Consider the following 24,282-nt stretch of genomic DNA (forward strand, 5'->3'; position numbering starts at 1 on the left):
TCACCACAAGAATGCCTTGTGTTGCCTTTGTATAGCCACACTCACTTCCTTTCTGCCCTCTCACCCTCCTTAAGCCCTTGGCAACTGTTAATTTGTTCTCTCTTTGTATAATTTTGTCCGTTCAAGGATCTTACATGAATGGAATCAGGTAGTACCTTACCTTTGGGGATTGTTTTTTTTCAGTCCCAACTCGCTGCAGGTATCAATAGTTTGTACCTTTTCACGGCTGAGTATTTTCTGTAATGTGGGTGGGCTGCAGTGTATCTAACCATTTACCTGCTGAAGGACGTCTGGGTTATTTTCAGTTTTTAGCCATTAGGAAAATCGTTCTGTAAACATTCATGTACAGATTTTTGTGTGAGTGTAACTTTTCATTTTAATGAAACTTCTACCAGGTTGGAGTAGAAGTCTGGTTTTTAACTCAGCCTCTTTTGACACCTAGGGGTGCTGCTCGTTATCTCTGGGTGGGAGTGAGAGTTCCGTGGCCCACTGAACTTACACTGATACCTCCCTGTCTTGTAGGTAGAGGTGGCTTCATTACTGCTGGCTAGACATGGAAATCCAGGCTCCCTGCTGGGCCTTTTCTGGCACTAGCCCCTTTGGGAGGAGGAGGAAAAGGAGGAGGTTGGGTGCTTCATTACTGCCTTGAGATGGGCAAAATCTAGCTTCCTAGTAGCCTTTGCTGGCCTGGATAAGAATGGGACCACCGATTTTACTGTGCTGCTTGGCGGTGGTAGAGTGGTTATTATATAATAGTTTTCTGTGTTCGGAGGCTGCCCCTTTCCCATTCCCATTGCTACAGAGAGTGGGCTTTTGTTGGGACTTTTTTTTTTTTTAACATTTATTTATTTTTGAAAGAGTGAGACAGTCTGAGCAGGGGAGGGGCAGAGAGAGAAGGAGACATGGAATTCAAAGCAGGCTCCAGACTCTGAGCAAGCATTCAGCACAGTCTGATGCGAGCTTGAACCCATGAACTGTGAGATCATGACCTGAGCCGAAGTCGGACACGCAACTGACTGAGCCACCCAGGCGCCCCTGTTGGGACACTTTTTGTCTGCACCCATTGGTCTTCCCAGGTTCCTGGCTTCTTTAGCTTTAAGTCTGGGAATATATGAGGCACAAAGAAAACCCAGAGAACACATCACTATATTATTCCTAGGCAGTTTGCTTTTTTCCTCTGTCGTAAGTTTGTGTTAAATGTAATGTCCAAGATGTTTAGCTGTTCTTCGAGGAGGAGTAGGAAAAGTGTGTCTACTTTATCTTTATGGAAGTGGAAGTCCCATACAATTTATTTTTATTTGCTTTATTCTTACAGGTCAATCTCTTTTCCTGCCTTGCAATTTCAGGGCCCAAGCTTCTTTAACCATGCTTGTATACATTCCTTCCCATGGGGAGAGAAGTTAAAATCCCTAGCCTAGAAGAGCTCTGTGCATCGGTGGGAGGAGGAAAAACAGTTCTCATACCCAAAGAGGCACCGTGGGCACTCTGTGCATTTCTGGCTTTCTTTCACTCACCTTCACTTAAGGCCTGGAGCCAACCATGGAGGAGACAGGGATATTCAGATTATTTTGTATTCACTAAGGGCTCTTTATTCTGTAGAGGAAAAAAGAAGTCCTTATGACACGAGAGGAAATTTCACCTAGAGATTTATAAGAACCTGTAAGTGTCACAGAGGAGCAGCTAAGGGTAGGGGTGAGGTCCCTTCCAGCTTGGCCTGGCCTCTGAACCCTGGCTACTGAGTGTGAAACCCATCTGTGATACTTTCTTGGAGCCAGGCTTCTCCTTCACTGAGTCTGCTTCCTTCAAAGCCTGTTATTTAGGGAACTGTAACCTTGATGTGGAACAGCATGTGTTTCTAATCTAGACCCAGTCTGGGACCCGGTTCCATCTTTTACTAGCTGTATGACCTTGAAGTTCAGTCACCCACTTAAACACCATCCTGTAGTGCCTACTCTGGGCCAGCCACCATGCTGGGTTTTAGGATATAGTAGTGGTACCTTCCACTGCTTCCCTTCCTTTCCTTTCCGGCCATGAGCAAGTCATCAGCTGGTTTTATTTCAAAAATATATTTTAAAAAGCCAAATACTTTACCCTGTCACCTCGTTGCTTTCCCAGGCTGTTCTAATAAGTTCCCTGATTCTGTTCTTTCCTCTAATCCTCTGCCTCAATTCATTATCTACTCAGTAGCCAGGCTAATCTTTTAAAAACATGAACTAGATTAATGTTCTTTTGTTAAACTCCTCCAGTTCCACTCAGACATACTGGGAATGAAGTCCAGTCCCTCCTCATGGCCCACCAGGTCCTGTGTGGTCTGGTTTCCACTCCCACTTTGAGCTCATCTGGCATCCCTTTCCCATCATCCAGTGGGCCTTGGTCATACCAGACTTCCCTTTTTTCCTGAAAACACCAAGCTTGTCCCCCCTGGGGTTATTTGCTAGTTATTATCTCTGCCTCAGATAATTTTTCATGCAAGTTTGAGTGGTTGGTTTCTGGTTGTCATTAATAGTTTCAGTTCAAGCACTGTTCTCCTACTCTTTATGTCATATTCTAACCAGTCACTATGTCCCTGCCCCTTCCTCTTAGTTAGCTCTTAACACAGTTTGAAGTTACCTTGATTTGTTTACTAGACCCAGCTCCACGAGAGCCAGGCATCACACTGTTTCCTTCATTGCTATACATCCAGCATCTAGAACAGCTCCTGGCGTAGAACGGTGAATATTTGTTGAGTAAAGTTGCTTAGTCCTCTTCAGCCTGTTTCTCACTTGTTGCATGGAATAATAATTGGCCAACAATACAAGGTTGTGTTTAGAATTAAGTGAGATAATAAATGTATGTGACGTACTTAGTACAATGAGTGGCTTACAGGAAGCTGATAATAGTTTTTCATTGTTTTATTTTGATTATATTATAATGTTCACTTCCATTCTCTCATACTCCTCTAGTACCTATGTTTTTGTTTTTGTTTTGTTTTGTTTTTTAGAGAGGGAGTATGAGTAGGGGAGGGGCAGAGGAAGCGGGAGAGAGAGAATCTTATGCATGCTCCATGCCCAGCACAGAGCCAGATGTGGGGCTCGATTTCATGAACTGCAAGATCATGAACTGAGCTGAAATCAAGAGTCAGAGACTCCATCTCCTGAGCCACCCAGCCGCACTCTCTAGTACCTGTTCTTGCTCCTGATGGTCCATCTGGAGTGTCATGAGCATTTGTTAGTGACAGATACTGACTGGTTAGATGCTTGCAATGAAATCCTAACTTAGTTCTCTCTTGACCATGTTTTTCTGTACAGGTTCTACAGCTGGGCTCAGACATTCTTCCCCAGTACAAGCAAGAGGCACCAAAGACTCCCCCTCACATAATCTTACATTACTGTGTTTTTAAGACCACGTGGGATTGGATCATCTTGATCTTAACCTTCTACACAGCTATCCTGGTCCCTTACAACGTCTCCTTTAAAACCAGGCAGAACAACGTGGCCTGGCTGGTTGTGGATAGCATCGTGGATGTGATCTTTTTGGTGGACATTGTGCTGAATTTTCATACTACCTTTGTTGGACCAGCTGGGGAGGTGATTTCTGACCCCAAACTCATCCGCATGAACTACCTGAAGACCTGGTTTGTGATTGACCTTCTGTCCTGTTTGCCGTATGATGTCATCAACGCTTTTGAGAACGTGGATGAGGTTAGTGCCTTTATGGGTGACCCAGGGAAGATTGGTTTTGCCGATCAGATTCCACCACCCCTGGAGGGGAGAGAGAGTCAGGTACATGCCTCAAATCTCAGACCTTGTTGTCCTGTCTTGAAAGCTGAATAAATGTGGGTGGTCAACAAAAGAGTAATTCCATGGGTGGGAACTAGCATGGCTAATGTCTGGAACAGGGGGAGCATGCTTGTTGGATATCCTCGCCTGCTGTTTTTGTCCTTTGGAGGTTCGGAGGCCTTGCATGTCCATGAATGGATGTGGAAGAGACCAGAAGCTTCCCTCCTATTTTACATGGAGTGCAAGCCCCTGGCTCGGGGGAGGTGGGGCTGCAGAAGCAGGCATGCACCGCCACTGCATTGGTGAATCCTTCACTTGGTATGCAATTGCTGAATGCCTGCCTATTGATTATTCTAATTATGGGGATCTTTCTATCATCTGCTGCTGACCTTTGGCTGTTTCATAACTAATTAACTCCTGGCAACAGTGATGTTATTTACCAGCGATGTTATTGCTTGCATTTTTTTTTTTTGTAATGTTGGTAAAGAATGAGTTATTTGTTGTTTCTTTGTTCAAATGAGTTTTGGCAGTGACCAATGGCATTTGGTGGTCCTTACTCTCCCTTACATCCATTTGTCCGGGGCGTCAGGCTACGGTCAAGTCTGACCCTGTGACTAAGAGTAGTGCTATTGCTGGATTACACTGCTTTGGATTGTTAGTCCTACAGGCAGTGGAAGGGATAAAGAGAAGACAAACACTCTGTAAGGGTATTGAAATTAGGACATGCTCAAACAGTCAGTGAATGGGTACCTGGGACATGTTGCACAAGGAAGTGGCCACTGGCCTGGTTCAGGTGATTTTCTCCTTTGAAAAGGCAAGAATATCATGTCATCGCAAAGGAAGATGTCAGATTCTTATCCAGTTTAAGAATTACATGGGAGTTGTTCTTTCTTTTTCCTGCTGCCTACTTGATCCTCCAAGATCAGGTAGTTCATTCGGTAAATCTTCAGCCTCATACAGCAGTGGGTTCTCACTGCCTCAGATTACAGAGTGTCCTAGAAATCTCAGTCTGGCTGGGGTGTTACCTGGGTGGGCAATTCAGGAAGCCCTCTGGAGGCCAAATTGAGGCAACATTCACTCTTGGGGCTAAAGAGCTAATGGGACTAGCCTTGAGACCATTGGAAGGAACAGCCAGCTCCTGCCAAGACACCAGGCCCTGGCCAGTGATTCTGTGACCTGCTGGTGGCATAATGATGGCCCTTGGCCTCCAGATCAGTTTCAGTAGTGGGGGAAGACTCCAGCCCTTCCTCTTCAAGAACCCAGCTGCCTGCCACTTCCCCCTCCAGTGAAGAGGCACCGATGTTGAGATGCTCTCTGCTTTTATCTGTGTGGTGTGTTTTAATGTACTTGGAAATCCCAATGACGAATGTTCTGGGTGGCTTGTGTGGATTCTGTAGCGGTCTTGGATGAGTGAGACCGATCATTTACAAGAACAAAATTGCCCCTAAAATGAATGTTGGGATTCTTCAGTGTGAATTTGAGTACACGTTGGGAATGATATTCTTCTCTGTGAGCACATTTTTAGATGATATTATGTTAGTTAGTGAGGAAAATATGATCATTTTGGCTGAGATAACTCAGCTGAATGATTTCAGCCTAAAAGAGCTTCTCTTACACATATGGAAAATGAAATTTAACTTAAAAAATAGAAACCTCGAATTTTTTAAATAAACCATGTGCTATTTAGAGCAGTGGCATTGAAAAATCTCAGATAAATAGAACAGTTCTTTGGCTTCCGCAGGTTCTCGTTAAACATTGGCAGAGCCATAAACACATTTGTAAATGTGTCAAGATTACCTTGTCGGCTAGCAAAGCAGGGCTTCTCCTCAAGCTCTGTGTGTGTCAGGCTGGAAGTTTTTTGTCATCAGTCGTGAGTACCCCTGATGTGGTCTCTGATTTCCACCATCACGGAGTAGATTGGCCAGTAGGAAGAACGCCAGTTGTCTGTAGCTTTCTAGTTGGAAAAGATTTAGCATCAAAGCTCTCACTTCCATCTCTCAGTCATACATAATAATATGAGTATTAAGGGGCTATAACTAGGATTTGCTTCTGTAAAGACTTGATTTTTTGTTTAGTGATTTCTTTTCAAGCTTTGAATGACACCTGAAATAATGCCTTTTCATAACATGTGTCACGGTGTGGGGGAGCTCAGCACCAGGAAATTGAAGATTTGGCTCCTGGGCCTCTTGGTATAACCTGTTAAGACAGCTGGGACTTTCTAGGGGCACCTGGGTGGCTCGGTTGGTTAAGTATCTGACTCTTGATTTTGGTTCAGGCCATGATCTCAAAGTTTGTGAGTTCAAGCCTCGCTTTGGGATCCTGCTTGGAATTTCTCCCTCTTTCTCCCTCCCCTTCCCTGCTCTCTCTCTCTCTTTCTCTCAAAAATAAAAATTGCAGCTGGGACTTTGTGCATGACAGTTAGTGTCTCTGGATCACAGTTTTCCTATCTACACCTTGGGGGCAATGCTACCTTTCCTGCCTGAAGGTATGGCCTTTGTGCAGTGGAGTATTTGAGTTCCCAGCTAGCTGCAATGAGTTCAATGAGTTGTAAAATCTCCCCTGTGTTCATTAAAAAAAATTTTTTTTAATGTTTTTTATTTATTTTTGAGAGATGGAGACAGTCCAAGCAGGGGAGGGTCAGAGAGAGAGGGAGACACAGAATCTGAAACAGGCTCCAGGCTCTGGGCGAGCTGACAGCACAGAGCCCGATGCTGGGGCTCAAACCCACTAACTGTGAGGTCATGACCTGAGCCGAAGCTGGACGCTCAACCGATTGAGCCACCCAGATGCCCCTCCACTGTGTTCATTTTACCTCCAGGAGTTGATGATCAAAACAAGAAGCCCAACACTTTGACCTCCCACTTGCAGAGGGGGTGGAGGAAGGTGGGATGGGAGGAAGGCTCAGAGCCCAGGAGGACCACAAAGGTCATCCAGTTCAACCCTCTTAACTCATAAATAAGGGAGCAGACTAGGGGAATATGACTCACTCAAGATGATTCCAGCAAATCATCTGGTTACAGCCATAATGAGTCCCCTCTGACTCCCCTCTAATCTTAATGGTGACAGAATGGATAAAATAAGAACAAAACACTGATGGACACAGTTGAATCAAAACTGACCAAGAAGCTTCCAAAGTCTGCGGCTCACCCCTTGGCCTGGTTGAGGTGGTGGGTAGGTTGGGCACTGCATATGAAGAGTGGTACATCTGTATTCCCCCCAAAGCAGCTGTGTTGGTGATGAGACTGGTAGTTTAGGATGATCTCTGAGGGATAGACCCAGCATGGTTTTCCAGGCATAGGCCTTTATTGAAAGGCACCATTAATTTAGCGAAAATGGAAGGTTGGGTGGGGGTGGCGTAGAGGAGGTCAGGAGGCCATGAAGGTGTTCCAACTGTTGAACCTGGATTAGGCTGGATGAGAGAATTCTGATTAATGGCTCAGTGGTTTCTCATCCACTGCCATTGTCTTCTCCCACTCACCGTATCGCGGAGTTGCTGATCTAAGGTTGCAACTCCCTCTGCTCTAGTCCCTTTCTTTGGGAGAATGTGAGGAGAAAATAACATAGTGACTCATTTCTCATAAAAAATACATTGAGCTGAATTCTCTCTGGTGTCTTCCTAATTGTACCAATGGAACTGTGTCCCAGTGGAGACCACCAAAGAAGAGGAATGTGCGGTGGTGGCTTTGCCATCTGCGTGTGTGTTGGGGAAGGGAGGGGGGTGAGGGGGTGGGGCAGGGGCTCTTGAAGTGAAAGGACTAGACCGACCCAAGGCTTGGGTCAAGAAAGAACCAGGTTAAATTGCTAGCATCAGCCATTGTGAATCCAGTCCTGTGGATGTCACCCACCTCGGTGATTTAAGCCACACAAATTATCCCTTTTGACTCAACTTGTTTCACTTATGGAGATGGCCTCCATTTGCGTCATTACCCAGTCTGTTGGTAATAATCTGTTTTGGAGGCTCTTTGGGAATATGTTTGCACATTAGTTAAACTGGTGGGAGCACAAAAGATCTGAAAACAGGGTGAACTGAAGCTTTTAGTGAGTATGCTGAGGCAAAAGCCAAATGGGTCTCTCTCAAGCGCTTAACAGATTACTGGCCTGGCATGCTTCATGGATTAGAGATGGAATTATTATTCACAAAACAGATTCCGCTTCCCCAGGAAAGCCTTATTGCCTACTGCCATTGGAGTGTGGAAGTGCACAGGGCGAGAATGGAGCCAATCAGGCTACCTCGCAGGTCACAGTTCTGGGGCCAAGAGCTTCTTTCTATCCCTGGCTCTGTCACTTGGGATGGCAGCACCACCAGCTGGTGCCGGTGATGTGGCTGACCCTTGCCAAGAGCCCGCTCTCACAGGAGGTGCTCCCCTTAGAGCAGAACAGGACTAAGGAGTGAAGAGATAAATAGTATGGACAACAGTTCCCTTTCAGCTAGTGGGTTCAACTTCCCAAAACATTTCACACAGATTGTCTTTAATCTAATTCTCTGTGGCCGTGCACAGACTGCAGGAGGAAGGCAGTTTGTCAGTCAGGAGTCCCTCTGCTGCCCAGCTGTGCAAACCTGTGCAAGCATTTACTCTCTTTGGACTCTTGTTTGCATTACTTGCAAGCTGGGTCCATCCCAGCTTTCACTTTATGGTCCTAGGGCACCCATTATCCTGGTTTTGCTGGTGAGGAGAAAGGGCAGGCCACCCAGGCAGTGAAATGGGGCTTCATTCTGGCTCTGACTTCTAGGCTTGCACTTTTCCCCAGGATGGTCCTGCTGCCTCATCCCAGAATCTGGAGCCAGGATGAACCAAGTTGTGCATGTCAGGGCCCGCGTCCCCCTTTCTGAGTTGTTTCCCACTTAGGCTGCTTACAGGTGAGAAGTTTGAGCGGTCAGCTTGAGCGACCCTAAGTGGAGGTTGCTGGTCAGTGAGTGGGAAGGTCAGAAATGAGTCCGGTGGCCGGTCATCCACCCTGCTTCTCTCTCCTTGGCAGATGGGCTCCTTTCTAGTTCTCCTAGGTCCACTGTTCCTGGCTCTTGTGGGCTTTTACTGATGCCAACAGCAAATTGGAACCCTGTGTGTTGCTCAGCCTATTAAGATGTGGCTGTCAAAAAACTATCCATAGAACTCCCTTATGACCCAGCAATAGCACTGCTAGGGATTTACTCAAGAGATACAGAAATGCTGATGCATAGGAGCACATGTACCCCAATGTTCATAGCAGCAATGTCAACAATAGCCAAAACATGGAAAGAGCCTAAATGTCCATCACCTGATGAATGGATCAAGAAGATGTGGTATATATTCACTATGGAGTACTACATGGCAATGAGAAAGAATGAAATATGTCCATTTGTAGGAAAGTGGATGGACCTTGAGGGTGTCATGCTAAGTGAAATAAGTCCAGCAGAGAAGGACAGAAACCATATGTTTGCACTCATAGATCTAACAGGAGAACAGGAGAAACCTAATGGAGGACCAGGGGGAGGGGAAGAGGGAAAGAGAGTTGGGGAGAGAGAGGGACGCAAAACTTGAGAGACTATTGAATACTGAAAAAGAACTGAGGGTTGAAGGGGAAGGGGGAGGGGGGAAAAGAGGTGGTGGTGACGGAGGAGGGCACTTGTGGGGAAGAGCACGGGGTGTTGTATGGAAACCAATTTGACAATAAACTATTTAAAAAAAAAAGATGTAGCTGTCAGTCCTAACCTGTGGTTTTAATTTATGTGGATGGACACCAGTTTATTTATTTTTATTTTTTTTCTTAGTTTATTGTCAAGTTGGTTTCTATATAACACCCAGTGCTCTTCTCCACAAGAGCCCTCCTCCATGTTCATCACACTCCTTCCCCTTTCCCCCTCCCCCTTCAGCCCTCAGTTTGTTTTCAGTATTCAAGAGTCTCTCATGATTTGTCTCCCTCCCCTTCCCTAACTCCTTTCCCCCACTTCTCCTCTCCATGGTCCTCTGTTAAGTTTCTCCTCTTAGACTTATAAGTGCAAACATGGTATCTGTCCTTCCCTGCCTGACTTATTACACTTAGCATGACATTCTCGAGGTCCATCCACGTTGCCATGAATGGCCAGATTTCATTCTTTCTCATTGCCATGTAGTACTCCATTGTATATATAAACCACATCTTCTTGATCCATTCATCAGGTGATGGACATTTAGGCTCTTTCCATGATTTGACTATTGTTGAAAGTGCCGCTGTGAACATTGGGGTACATGTGCTCCTATGCATCAGCACTTCTGTATGAATGGACACCAGTTTAGTTTGCACACAGGTGACTTCTGTGAGGTCATCTGGAAGTCATGAGATGAGCTGGAATTTCCTAGAGTCCCAGCAATAGAGGCCATATCCATGACTTGTAATAGCAATTTAAAAAAAATTAAGTCTTTTTCATAGCTGTTTTAGGTTTATAGAAAAATGGAACAGAAAGTGCAGAGACCACAGTTCACCCTATTGTCACCATCTTGCATCAGCACTGTACATGGTTATAGCCAATATTGATACATTGTTATTAGCTGAAGTTCATAGTTGATGTTAGGACTCATTCTGTGTAGAACACATTTGAAGGGTTTGACATGGCTTCATCATTATGTATCATATGTAATGTTTCACATCTCTGTGCTCCACCTGTTCATCTTGCCCTCCTCCCTAATCTCTGGCAACCACTGACCTTTTTACCATCTCCATAATTTTGCCTTTTCAAGAATGTCATATAATTGGAACCATATGGTATGCTGCTTTCACTTAGTAATATGTATGTAAAGTTTCTTCCTGTCTTTTCGTAGCTCAAAGCTCATTTCTTTTTATTGGTGAGTGATTATTTTGTTGAATGGATATACTATAATTTATCTATTCATTAAGAACAATTAAAAACGATACTGAAAACCATTCATTTCTCAAGCCTGATCAGAGCAGGCCTTGTCCTGGGATTTCCTCCTGTGGGTCCCTTGGACACCGAGGGTGGACAGGACACTGGCAGGTAGCCTGGCATGTCTAAGCCGCCTGTGGTATCTCCTGGATAAAAACCGACAATGTTTAACACAAGTTGTTATGTCTGACACTGTGATAGACAGAAAACAATCTTGCTATACTATCCTCACATTTCATACGCTTTTTGTTGGCATTTATTTTCTTTTTGTGCTATTTCTACATCCAGTTTTGGCAAAACAAAAGAGGACAGGAGCCGACACACTAGTTTCCTGCACGAGTTTGTTACGGGCAGGAAGTGCCATTGGTCGGCATGGTTCTCTTTTGCCAGCTCACGGCAGCAGCCATGGGCTGAGGTCTGATTGCAGCGATGTTACTGATATTGTTGTTGTGTCCTCCATTTTATCCATGAGGGGAATCCAGCCTAGATATTTCCCTTTTATTTTTAATTTATTTTTAAAATCAGTCTTATTCCTAACTTGAGCTCAGAGCTCATAAAGGACTGTGGAGGTCCTTGGAGCAAAATAGACTCAGCTACCATGCCTCATTTCCCTCTGCTTTCCTACTGTCTGTTCTCTTGTAGGCTCTGTTCTAGCCAACTCCCAAGTGCTATTTCTCTCTTAATTCTCCACCAACTTTTCTTGGTACTTCTTTAAGGCTGTTCCTTCTTTAAAGAAATCCTACTGACTGGGGTGATCAGGGATGGGATTACAACTCTTCAAACCTTTGTGGGCTGGTGTAGGGGCCACAGGTGATTGACCCTGGCAGAGAATGTGAGTAGTGCTGTTCCAGGGGTCAGCTCAGGGTGTTATGGGTTACAGCTGGGGAGTAGTTAGCCTAGTGAGAGAATCCAGGTAGGCTTCCTGGAGGAGATGGCTGGGGTTAGATCGGTGAGGAATAAGGAAGGCATTCTTGGAAGAGGAGAGAGCATATGCAAAAGAGTTTGCCGTTAGGGCTGAGCAAGGCATTCACTGTGTCCAAAGCAGAGTTGGCATTGGGGGAGGGCGGAGTAGTGAGAGGGAGGCAAGATCAGTGATAGAATCCTGGAGTCTTGCCAAGGAGCTTACATTTTATCATGTGGTCAAAAAAAAAAAACCATTAAGGGTTTTCATTAGATGTGTGACATGATCTGTCTTTGATTTTTAAAAATATTTAGTGTGTGTGTGTGTGTGTGTGTGTGTGTGTATGTGTGTGTGTGTAAGAGAGAGCTAGAGCAGGGGAAGAGCAGAGAGAGAGGGAGACAGAGAAGCTTAAGCAGATTTTACGCTGCCAGTGTGAGCCTGATATGGGGTTTGAACCCATGAATCTTGAGATCATGAAACCAAGAGTCAGATGCTTAACTTACTGAGCCACCCAGTTGCCTAATTTGACTTTGATTTTGAAGGTGTATCCAGGTGAGAGGGAGAGGGAAATGTCATGTGTCTCCCCTCCTGTTGTTCCCTTGAACCCACAGCTGTCAGGCTGTTACCTCCACCCCTGCACTGAAGCAACCACCACCCCCTGCCCCAGATCTCCCATTCCTCTGGCTCTCACCCCAGTGCCTGGCCTAGCCCCCACCCCGAACTCTGATTGGACCCAGTTCTCTGCCCCCTCCAGGCTGTGCTCCAGTGCCTCAGTGTGGCTGGAGAACTTCATCACCGTGTAGACTGACCCTTAGTACACTTGGGATGCCTACTGTGTTTCTCCAGGCACTGCCTTCCAGGACAGGTTCTTTGTTCCCCTAACCCACTGAAGTCTGACTGTCACCTCCACCCCTACTCTGAGCCTTGCTTGTATATCAAGTGACTTCATGTAGGGGTTTATTGTTGGACTCTTACCATGTTCCATTGATTTGTCAATTCTTAGATCAATACTGCTCTGTGTTAATTAGCATAGCATGATAATAAGTATTAAAATCAGGGAGAGCCTGGATGGCTCAGTCCATTAAGTGTACAACTTTGGCTCAGGTCATGACCTCACAGTTTGTGAGTTTGAGCCCTGCACTGGGCTCTGTTCTGACGGCTCAGAACCTGGAGCCTGCTTCAGATACTGTGTCTCCCTCTTTCTCTGCCCCTTTCCCATTTGTGTTCTCTGTCTGTCTGTCTGTCTCTCTCAAAAATAAACAAAAAATTTAAAATCAGTTACCTGTGTTCTTTTGCTTCAAGACTGCATGTTCATTATTTCCTTTGCATGTCTGTATAAATTTTAGGGTTAGCTTGCCAGTTTCAACCCCAACCCCCAAAAACCTGTTGGGCTTGATTGAAGTTACATTAAATCTAAAAACCAATTTGGTGAGAATGGAAGTCTTCATATTGAGTTTTCCAAATGTTGACCTAAAGTGTCCTATAGTTTATGTCTCTTTAATTAGCAGTATATTTCTAGCAATATTTTGTTGCTATTCTTTTTTTGTTGATGTTGTTAAACTTATTCCTAGAAATGTAGTATTTTTGGCACTCTGTAAATGGGATTTAAAAAATTTTTATTTCCTAATTGTTTTTTTTGCTGCTTTAAAGTGTTATTTTATGTTTATTGACACTACAGCAAAGTTACCAAATTTCCTTATTAATCTGAATATTTTATAGATTACTTAGAATTTTTTGCATGTAAAATTATGTCTTTATGAATGAAAACTATTTTATTCTTTTTTCTCTGCACCTGGTGGAGTGTCCAAAACATCACTATGAGTTGGGAAATAAAATAACCAGAGTCACAACAACAGAGAGCAAATAACACTCTCCAAAAAACACCTCTCGAAGGGCCAGGCCCTGGACAGAGTATAATCCCCCCTTTAATATAGCAGTACGTGCAGGTTCAGAGCATGTAACCAGCTTTTAAGATGCATAAGGGACAGAAAACTAGCCAAAATGATGAAATGAAGCATTCTCCTAAAAAGAAATTCCAGGAAGAAGTGCCAACTAAAGAATTGATCAAAACAGATATAAACAGGGGCGCCTGGATGGCTCAGTTTGTTAAGTGTCTGACTTTGGCTGAGGTCATGATCTCATGGTTTGTGAGTTCAAGCCCTGTGTCAGGCTCTGTGCTGACAGCTCAGAGCCTGGAGCCTCCTTCAGATTCTGTGTCTCCTCCTCTCTCTGCACATCCCATACTCATGCTCTGTCTCTCTCTGTCTTTCAATAACAAATAAAAATGTTTAAAAAACAGATATAAGCAATATAACTGGACAAGAATTTAGAATAATAGTCATGGATTAATCAGTGGGCTTGAAAAAAGCATAGAAGACAGAAGAGAATCTATTGCTACAGAGATCAAGGGACTAAAAAATAGTAATGATGACTTTAAAAATGCTGTAAATGAGGTGCAAAATAAAATGGAGGTAGTCACAGCCTGGGCTGAAGAGGCAAAGGGGAGAATAGGTGATTTAGTAGATAAAATAATGGAAAAAGAGGAAGCTGAGAGGAAGATAGATAATAAATTCTGGATCATCAGGGGAGATTTAGATAACTAAGTGATTCAATGAAACGATACAATATCCTTCTCCTAGGAGTTCTAGAAGCAGAAGAGAGAAAAGTGCTGAAGGTGTACATGAACAAATCATAGCTGGTAACTTCCCCAAGAGGCACAGAGAACTCCCTTCAGATGTAACTTGAACTGATCTGCACAACATATCATAGTGAAACTGGCAAAATACAAGGATAAAGAAAGAATTCTGAAAGCCGCTAGGGATAAACAGGCCTTAACATACAAAGTTAGACACCTAAGGGTTGTAGCAGACCTATCTACTGAAACCTGGCAGGCCAGAAAGGAATGGCAGGAAATCTTCAATGTGATGAGCAGGAAAAATTTGCAGCCAAGAATCCTTTATCCAGCAAGCCTGTCATTCGGAATAAAAGGAGAGATAAAGGTTTGTAGCCCCTGCCCCCTGCCCCAGCTTATTGGGATGGAATTATTGATTATTCAAGCGAAGATTTAATATGTGAATTTAAAGCTATTTAGAATTTTTTAAATGTCTATTTATTTTTGAGAGAGAGAAAAGGGGGGGGGTGGGGAGGAGGGGCAGAGAGAGAGGGAAACACAGAATCTGAAGCAGGTTCCAGGCTCTGAGCTGTCAGCACAGAGCCCAATGCAGGATTATGACCTAAGCTGAAGTCAGATACTTAACTGACTGAGCGCCCCCAGGTGCCCCTCAAGCTATTTTATCTCTAAAGACCTTTTAAGATCATCCCGGAAATTTTGATATGTCATAATCTCATTATTCAGTTTAAAAACACTTTCTTATTTCCACTGTGATTTCTTCTGTTTCAAAGTGTGTTGCCTAATTTTCAATCTTTTGATAATTTTCTACTTACATTTTATTACTGATTTCTAGATTAATTTCTTAGTAAGAAAGTACACTATTATGATTTCAATCCTAGAATTTTGTAGAGACTTGCTTTATGGTTCAGTATCTGGTTTATATTGGTAAATATTCTATATGAAATTGCCAAAAATATGTGTTTTGAAGTTGTTGAGTGTTTATTCTCTATAGGCTAATTAGGTTAAGTAGATAGGTTTTGCTTTTAATTTAAATTTTAGTTGACCAACATACAGTGCAATATTGGTTTCAATAGAACTCAGTGATTCATCACTTACGTACAACACCCAGTGCTCATCACAAGTGCCCTCCTTAATACCCATCACCCATCTAGCCCATCTTCCCACCCACCTCCCTCCACCAACCCTCAGTCTGTTCTCTATTGTTACGAGTTTCTTGTGGTTTGTTTCCTTCTCTCCTCTTCCCCCACTCCTTCCCATGTGTTCATCTGTTTTGTTTCTTAAATTCCACATATGAGTAAAATCATATGGTATTTGTCTTCCTCTGATAGACTTATGTCACTTAGCATAGTACAGTCTACCTCCATCCACGTAGTTGCAAATGGCAAGATTTCATTCTTTTTAATGGCCGAGTAATATTCCACTGTGTATGTATGTGTGTATATATATTTATATACACACCACATCTTTATCCATTCATCAGTTGATGGATTGTGGGCTCTCTCCACAGTTTGGTTATTGTTGATAATGCTGCTGTATAAACACTGAGGTACATATGTCCCTTCAAATCTGTATTTTTGTATGCTTTGGGTAAATACCTAACAGTGCAATTGCAGTATTCTAGGGTAGTTCTATTTTTAGGTTTTTGAGGAACCTCCATATTGTTCTCCAGAGTGGCTGCACCAATTTGCATTCCCACCAATAGTGCATCCTCGCCAGCACCTATTGTTTCTTGTGTTGTAAATAGAGTTTTAAAAATAGTCTATATTACTAATTATTTTAGTCTATTTAGACTATTTATATAATCTGCTTGTTCTGTAAATTACTGAGAAAGGGGTATATACAATCTTCAACTTTAATTATGGAATTTTAAATTTCTATTTTTGCTTTGTATATTTTGGAGCTATGTTACTAGATATATAGACAGGTATGATTGCATTGTCTTCCTATAGAATGAGTTCTTTTGTTGTTATAAAATATTCCTGTTTTCATTTAATAATACTTATTGCGTTTAAGCCTACTTTGATGTTAATATAGACACCTAGCTTTATTTTGGACAGTGTTTGCATAGCATGCCTTTTTCCATTTCTTTTCTTTAAATTTCCTGTGTCTGTCTTTTTTACTGAAGTACAGTTGACAATGTTACATTAGTTTCAAGTGCACAACATAGTGATTGGATAGTTCTGTATGCTGTGCTCACAGCAAGTGTAGGTACTGTACAGTGCTATTGCAGTACCACTGACTATGTTCCCTATGCTGTACCTTTTTCCTGTGATTTATTCACTCCATAACTGGGAGCCTGTACCTCCTACTCCCCTTCACCCATTTTTTCCTGTACCCTCACCCTCTTTCCTCTGGCAACTGTCAGTTTGTTCCCTATATTTATGGGTATGTTTCTGGTTTTTGTGTTCATTGGTTTTGCTTTGTGGATTCCACATATAAGTGAAGTCATATGGTATTTGTTTTTCTCTATCTGACTTATTTCACTTGGCATAATACACCTTTCGTTCTATCCATACTGTCTGTCCCAAATGGCAAGATATCATCTTTTTTATGGCTGAGTAATACTCCATTGTGTGTGTGTGTGTGTGTGTGTGTGTGTGTGTGTGTGTGTGTGTTTATAACATTTTCTTTACCCATTTATCTATGGACAGCCACTAGGTTGCTTTCATATCCTGGTTATTGTAAATAATGCTGACATAAACACAGGGATGCATATGTCTTTTTGAATTAATGTTTCTGTTTTCTTTGGGTAAATACCCAGTAATAGAATAACTGCATTGCAGGATATTCTACTTTTAATTTTTTGAGGAACTTCCATGTTGTTTTCCACAGTGGCTGCACCAATTTACATTCTTGCAAACAGTGCATGAATATTACTTTTCCTCCACATCCTGGCTGATGCTTATTACTTCTTTTTGATAGTAGCCATTCTGACAGATGTGAGGTAATATCTCATTGTGTTTTGATTTGCATTTCTCTGATGATTAGTGATGTTGAGCATATTTTCATGTGTCTGTTGGCCATTGGTATATTTTCTTTGGAACAATGTCTTTTTAGGTTCTGTGCTCATTTTTTAAATTGGGTTATTTATTTATTTGTTTTTTATTTACTTTTTGGTGTTGAGTTGTATAAGTTCTTTATGTATTTTAGCTATTAACCCTTAATTGGATATATCATTTGCTTTATCTTCTCTACTCACTAAGTTGCCTTTTCATTTTATTAATGGTTTCTTCCACTGTGTAAAAGGTTTTTATTTTTGATGTAGTCCCAATAGTTTATATTTGCTTTTTTCCCACTTGCCTGAAAAGACATATCTAGAAAAATGGTAAGATTGATGTTCAAGAGGTTATTTCCTGTATTTTCTCCCAGGACTTTTATGGTTTCATGTCTTGCTTAGGTCTTTAATCTACAATTGAGTTTATTTTTTTGTGTATGGTGTAGGAAAGTTGTCTACATACATACTTTTGTGCATAGCTGTTCTGTTTTCTCAGTACCAAATACTGTCTTTTTCCTGCTGTATATTATTGCCCCCTTTGTAATAGATTAATTGACCATATAAGCATGGGTTTATATATGGGGCTCTCTATTCTGTTCCACTGACTTGTGTGTCTGTTTTTGTAATAGTACCACACTGTTTTGATTACTATAGCTTTATAATATATCTTGAAATCTAAGATTGTGATGCCTCCAGCTTTGTTGTTCTTTCTCAAAATTTCTCTGTCTATTCAGAGTCTTTTGTGGTTCTGTACAAATTTTAGGATTATTTGGTCTAGTTCTGGGGAAAAATGCTATTGGCATTTTGATAGGGGTTGGATTGAATCTGTTGATAACTTTGGGTAGTATGGTCATCTTAACAATTCCTCCAATCCATGAACATGGGATATTTTTCCACTTGTCTGTGTTGTCTTTAATTTCTTTCATCAGAGTTTTATTATTTTCAGAGTACAGGTCTTTCACCTTCTTGGTTAAGTTTGTTCCTGGATATTTTATTCTTTTTCTTGCAGTTGTAAATGGAATTATTATCTGAATTTTGCTGTCTGCTACTTTGTTATTAGTATGTAAAAAAACTCAACAGATTTCGACATACTAATTTTGTATCCTGAAACTTTACTGAATTCATTTATCAGTTCTAATAGTTTTTTTTTTGGTGGAGTCTTTAGGATTTTTTTTTTATGTGTAGTCTTGTGGACATATTTTAAATTAAAAAAATTTTTTTTAATACAGAGAGAGACAGAGCATGAGAGGGGGAGGGGCAGAGAGAGAAGGAAACACAGAATCTGAAGTAGGCTCCAGGCTCTGAGCTGTCAGCACAGAGCCTGAATAGGGGCTTGAACCCACAAACATGAGATCTGACCTGAGTTGGAGTTGGATGCTTAACTGACTGAGCCACCCAGGCATCCCTTGTGGACATATTTTAAAAAATATCTCTTGTAAATAAATAGCAAAGGATTGAGTCTTTTATTTGTTAAAAATCTGGTCTATCAACAGTTGTCTTGTAATTGGAATATTTAGTCCGCTTACTTTTCATAGTTGTTGCTATCATTGGGTTTTAGTCTGTTGTCTTGCTATTTATTTTCTCTTTCTCATACTTGTTTTTTGGTTCCTACTTCCTTTTTTCCAAGCTTCTTTGTATGAATTAAGTATTTGTTTATTATTCCATTTAATTTCCTAACTTAGCTTTTTAGTTGTATATATTTTTATTATTCATTTAGTGCTTACTGCAGAGATTACTGCTGCATTCTCCACATATTGAAAACTATTTCAATGGAGTATTACTCGGCAATTACAAAGAATGAAATTTTGCCTGTTGCGACTACATGGATGGAACTAGAGGGTATCATGCTATGTGAAATTAGTCAGAAAAAGACAAGTATCATATGACTTCACTCACATAAGGACTTTAAGATACAAAACAGATGAACATAAGGGAAGGGAAGCAAAAATAATATAAAAACAGGGAGGGGGACAAAACATAAGAGATCTTAAATATGGAGAATAGAGGATGACTGGAGGGGTTGTGGGAGGGGGAATGGGCTAAATGGGTAAAGGGCATTAAGGAATCGACTCTTGAAATAATTGTTGCACTGTATGCTAACTAACTTGGATGTAAATTTAAAAAAATTAATAAAAAGATAAAATCTTAAAGAAAGCTATTTCAGTTAGTACCTTTACCCCCTTTCAAACTACATAAGATATCTTTACAATAGTTTAATTCTATTTAACCTCCTTTTTACCCTTGGTGCTACTTTTGCTATAAACCCACAGGCCTTTGTTATCATTATTGTTTTAAATAGCCAATATTCTTTTATATTTATTAATATGTTTTCACTCTTCTTTTTAGTTTTGTATTTTTTGGGAGGAGGATCAATTTCTTATAGCTTGAGAATCTCTTTTATTCTTTTTCCCAATGCTATATTCCTGGTGATGAACTTTTAAAATCATTTGTTTGAAAGCATCTTTATTTGGATTATTTCTCAAGGTATAAAGTTATAGGTTTGCTTTTTTTAAAAAAATCTTTTAGCAATTTAAATATGTTATTACTTCTGATGAGAATTCAGATGCCATTCTTCTGTTTTTCTTCTGAATATGATGTGTCTTATTTTCCTCTGTATGTTTTAAAATTTCTTCCTTTTTAAAAATTTTTAATATTTTAACTGTTAAGTTCCTGGGTCAGATTTTGTTGTTGTTGTTCGTTTATCTTCATATTTGCTGAGATTCTTGAATTTGTGGATTGATGGCTTTGATTATTTTTGGAAAAAATCTTAGCTCTTATTTCTTTTATATAATACTTCTCCATTCTCTCTCTTTTGCCCTTCTAGGACTCCAGTTATATAAACATATTTCATATGTTTCTTGTGTTCTCTGTTTTTCATTCTTTTTTCCATCTATGATTCAGGTTGACTAATTTTTATTGACCTATATTCAGATTCACTAATCTTATTTCTGCTGTAATCAGGCTGCTGTTAAATCTGTCTGATTAATTTAAAATATAGGTTTGGTTAATGTAAAATACAGATTTGTTTCTAGAATGCCCATTTGATTTCTTTTTCCCTTTTACAACAAATTAGTTGAGATAATAATTCACGTACCACACAATTCACCCATTTAATGTGCAATTCAGTAGGTTTAAGTGTATTTCCAGAGTTGTGCAACCATCACCAACATCAATTTTAGAGTATTAAAAATGTTTTAATCATGGTAAAATACACAGAACATAAAATTTACCACCTGAACAATTTTTATGTGTATAGTTCAGTGGTGTTAGGACATTCCCATTGTCTTGGTCTCAACACTACCATTCACCCACAGAACTCTTCACTTTGCAAGACCAAAACTCTGTACCTATTCAACAGTAACTCCCCATTCCACCCATAAATGCAGGTTTTGTATGTATTTCCACATTACTATTGATGGAATCTGAAACACAGGGAAGTTGGTGCCATTATTAGAAAGTACGTCGCTAGTGAGAGGCAGAACAAATCCTGTCTTCGCAGTTGAGGTTCCAGAATTATGGATTATCTGGATGATGACTTGTTTAACCTTGAGTTCACTGCAGTGTAGGGGCCCCATTTAGCTTAGATGATTGTGGCTACTATTGGAATTATTTAGCCCAAACCAACAACAGCATCCATGGCCACATATATAGAAAAGGGAGTCTGAAGGATGTGGAAACTATACTAAAGGCTTTTGAGATTAAACCTTCTCAGAGAGTTGGTGTCTAATGTATTTCTCTAAGCACAGGAAGGCTCTGTGGATAAGACATAAGGTTTGAGGATTAGCTAAAGAGTATCTCAGGGTGTCAGTTAGGAGGCAAGAGAGCGTTGCCTAATGGCCGAGTCCTTTGTAAGAACTCAAGACTAAGCCTTCCTTTAAGAAGTAGTAGTTTCTGTGTGTGTCTGTGCTGTTACCTTCTTGATATGTTGGAAGTTTTGGAAGGCAAGAATGGTACTCAGTGCATATTAATTGATGACATGCGTGTCACTGTGCACGTATTTGAATTAGAGCATAGGGGAAGCATTTGTCTTAGGTAGAATGAGAAAATCCTCTGTAGAGAGAGATGAGATGGTCAAGAAAAGGCCCCTACAAATATCATTTCTCCCAATATCCCACTTGAAATCCTTTGACTTTTATGCTCCTTTTATTTGTTGCATGTTTCCATATTAGGCAAAGTAAAAAATCAAAATAATTGTAATTGTGAGAATAGTGGTAGGGCTTGGTCTCCCATGACCTTAAGGGAGCAAGAGAGGGATGTGTGCTCCACTGTCAGATCATGGCCTTGTGGGACCTAGTGTGGAGTTTCTGAAGGCCTGGCCTTCCCCAGAGACATGGATGGTGGCGCTGGGATGGACTGTCTTCTTCCCAGTAGTCCAAAGATGGACTAGCGGAAGTGGTGCAAATCGTGAATGTAGATTTAAATGTGCTGTAAACAGATTGCCAGATGGATGTGGGGCTATGTAGGAAAGAGAGATGGAACCTCATTAAAAGGAAACATAAAGGTAGAAAAAGGGAACACAGGGTACTAAGCGATGGGGGTAGAAGAGACTTACCTTTTTTAGTTACGTTTTTGTATAACCAGAGTTCTTTGAAAGGGATGTCTATAAATGAAAAACTTCCATTTGAATAGTAAAAGCAACAAAAGGCATCGCCACACTTAGAGAAAAGAATGAGGCCTTGTAAATAATGTCATGTTAAGTGTTTTACAGAACCCCTTCTTTTTGTCTTATTCCAATAAAAGTGTTTTGTTTTGTTTTATAGAGCAACCACTAGAGCAGATGAGAGAGTAAATATGAATGTATTTTGTGCTCTTTGAGGAAAGGATGACAGAAACATGCTTCTCTTTATTCACCAGTCATTTATTGAGTGGCATAAATAACAGAGCTCTGTGTTAAGTGCTTTGGGAATTTTAGAGAAAATAAAATATCTTCAGGTTGAGGGTTTTGAGCTAGGTCTACAGGAATGGGAGAGCCATAGACTGGCAGATAGGATTGTCACTTGGTCAAACAACATAACTTTCATGATGAAATAACCAATTGCCTGTCCATCTCTGTCTCTGACTAGTTATGTGACCTTGGGCACATTAGTTATCCTCTCTTAACATTGGTGTTCTTATCTTTAAGGAGTGCATTGTCTATCTTGCAGGGTGTTGTGGGCATTAAATTAGGTAACATATATGGATGGGTGCAGTGCCTGGCACACTGCTAGCACTTAGGAACTAGTACAGCTATGATTATTGTTTCTGTTTGCTCAGGAAATGATCTAAAAGAGTAATGATTACTTCCCTCATGAAGATAGTTGGCCCTGGGAAGTATTGCTGTTGGGAAGCTCATCTTTATTCCTGAGCATATGAACTTGAACCACCTGATGACCACTCACACCCCACTATTCATGGAGCCTCGGATGAGAGTGAGAGGCCCCCCAATCACAGGAGAGATTTTGCTTAGATTTTGCATGGAGGTCTAAAGGCCAGACCAGAACAACCATGCTGTGGGCTCACTCCACTTTCTGGTTGTAGGTAAAGCCTGATTGCACCTTAAAACCACCTAGGTTGTCTGTTGAAAGTACATATTCTCAGGTTCCACCCCTGCCGGAGTCCAGCTCTAGCAGGTCCAGGGCTCGCTGAAGGAAAGAAGGTGCTGGTTAAAGGGGGAGGGAATGAGAGAGCCATGAGTTTCTTTCTGGTTACCAGGCATCTCTGCACTGACCGGAGATTCAGCTTCATTTATTGAAAAAAATGTATGGGGCCAGAACAGAAGTGGCACTTGCCTTGACAATGATTTCATTTTTCTTTTTTAATAGTTTATTGTCAAATTGGTTTCCATATAACACCCAGTGCTCTTCCCCACAAGTGCCCTCCTCCATGACCACCACCCCTCCCCTGCCCTTCCTCCTTCAACCCTCGGTTCGTTTTCAGCATTCAATAGTTTCTCAGGTTTTGCGTCCCTCTCTCTCCCCAACTCTCTTCCCCCTTTTTCTCCCCATGGTCCTTTGTTAGGTTTCTCCTGTTAGACCTATGAGTGCAAACATATGGTATCTGTCCTAAGCTTGACTTATTTCGCTTAGCATGACACCCTCGAGGTCCATTTACTTTGCTACAAATGACCATATTTCATTCTTTCTTATTGCCATGTATATGCCATTGTTGACAGTGCTACTACAAACACTGGGGTACATGTGCTCCTATGCATCAGCACTTCTGTATCCCTTGGGCAAATCCCTAGCAGTGCTATTTATTGGATCATAAGGGAGTTCTATGGATAGTTTTTTGAGGAACCTCCACACTGTTTTCCAGAGCGGCTGCACCAGTTTCCATTCCCACCAACAGTGTAGGAGGGTGCCCGTTTGTCCACATCCTCGCCAGCATCCATAGTCTCTTGATTTGTTCATTTTAGCCCCTCTGACTGGTGTGAGGTGGTATCTTAGTGTGGCTTTGATTTGATTTTCCCTGATGATGAGTGATGCTGAGCATTGTTTCATGTGCCTGTAGGCCATCTGGATGTCCTCTTTGGAGAAGTGTCTGTTTATGTCTTCTTCCCATTTCCTCACTGGATTATTCATTTTTCAGGTGTGGAGTTTGGAGAGTTCCTTGTAGATTTTGGATACTAGCCCTTTATCTGATATGTCATTTGCAACTATGTTTTCCCATTATGTTGGTTGCCTATTAGTTTTCTTGATTGTTTACCTTATAGTGCAGAAGCTTTTTATCTTGATGAGGTCCCAATAGTTCAGTTTTGCTTTCATTTCCCTTGCCTTTGGGGATGTGTCGAGAAGGAAATTGCTGCGGTTGAGATCAAGGAGGTTGTTTCCTACTTTCTCCTCGAGGGTTTTGATGGTTTCCTGTCTCACATTCAGGTCCTTCAGCCATTTTGAGTTTATTTTTGTGTATGGTGTAAGAAAGTGGACTAGTTTCATTCTTCTGCGTGTTGCTGTCCAGTACTCCCAGCACCACCTGCTAAAGAGGCAGTCTTTTTTCCATTGGATACTCTTTCCTGCTTTGTCAAAAATTGATTGGCTATACATTTGTGGGCCCAGTTCTGGGTTCTCTATTCCATTGGTCTATGTGTCTGTTTTTGTGCCAATACCATACTGTCTTGATGATGACAGCTTTGTAGAGGCTAAAGTCTGGGATTGTGAT

At 41.3% G+C, this 24,282-nt stretch overlaps 1 protein-coding gene across 3 annotated transcripts in view; it reads left to right on the forward strand.

Moving 5' to 3' along the window:
• KCNH1 (potassium voltage-gated channel subfamily H member 1) overlaps window positions 1–24,282 on the forward strand; it is a 401,581-nt gene that overhangs the window by 70,577 nt on the left and 306,722 nt on the right. For 2 of the 3 annotated variants that reach the window (XM_029935335.1, XM_029935337.1), the window contains one exon: window positions 3,288–3,761. In XM_029935335.1, the coding sequence (XP_029791195.1) occupies window positions 3,288–3,761 (474 nt within the window). The remainder of the gene's footprint in view (window positions 1–3,287; window positions 3,762–24,282) is intronic. The other variant, XM_029935336.1, reaches the window with a different exon arrangement.

The sequence above is a fragment of the Suricata suricatta genome, chromosome 3, assembly GCF_006229205.1.
Source record: "Suricata suricatta isolate VVHF042 chromosome 3, meerkat_22Aug2017_6uvM2_HiC, whole genome shotgun sequence".
Lineage (NCBI taxonomy): Eukaryota > Metazoa > Chordata > Mammalia > Carnivora > Herpestidae > Suricata > Suricata suricatta.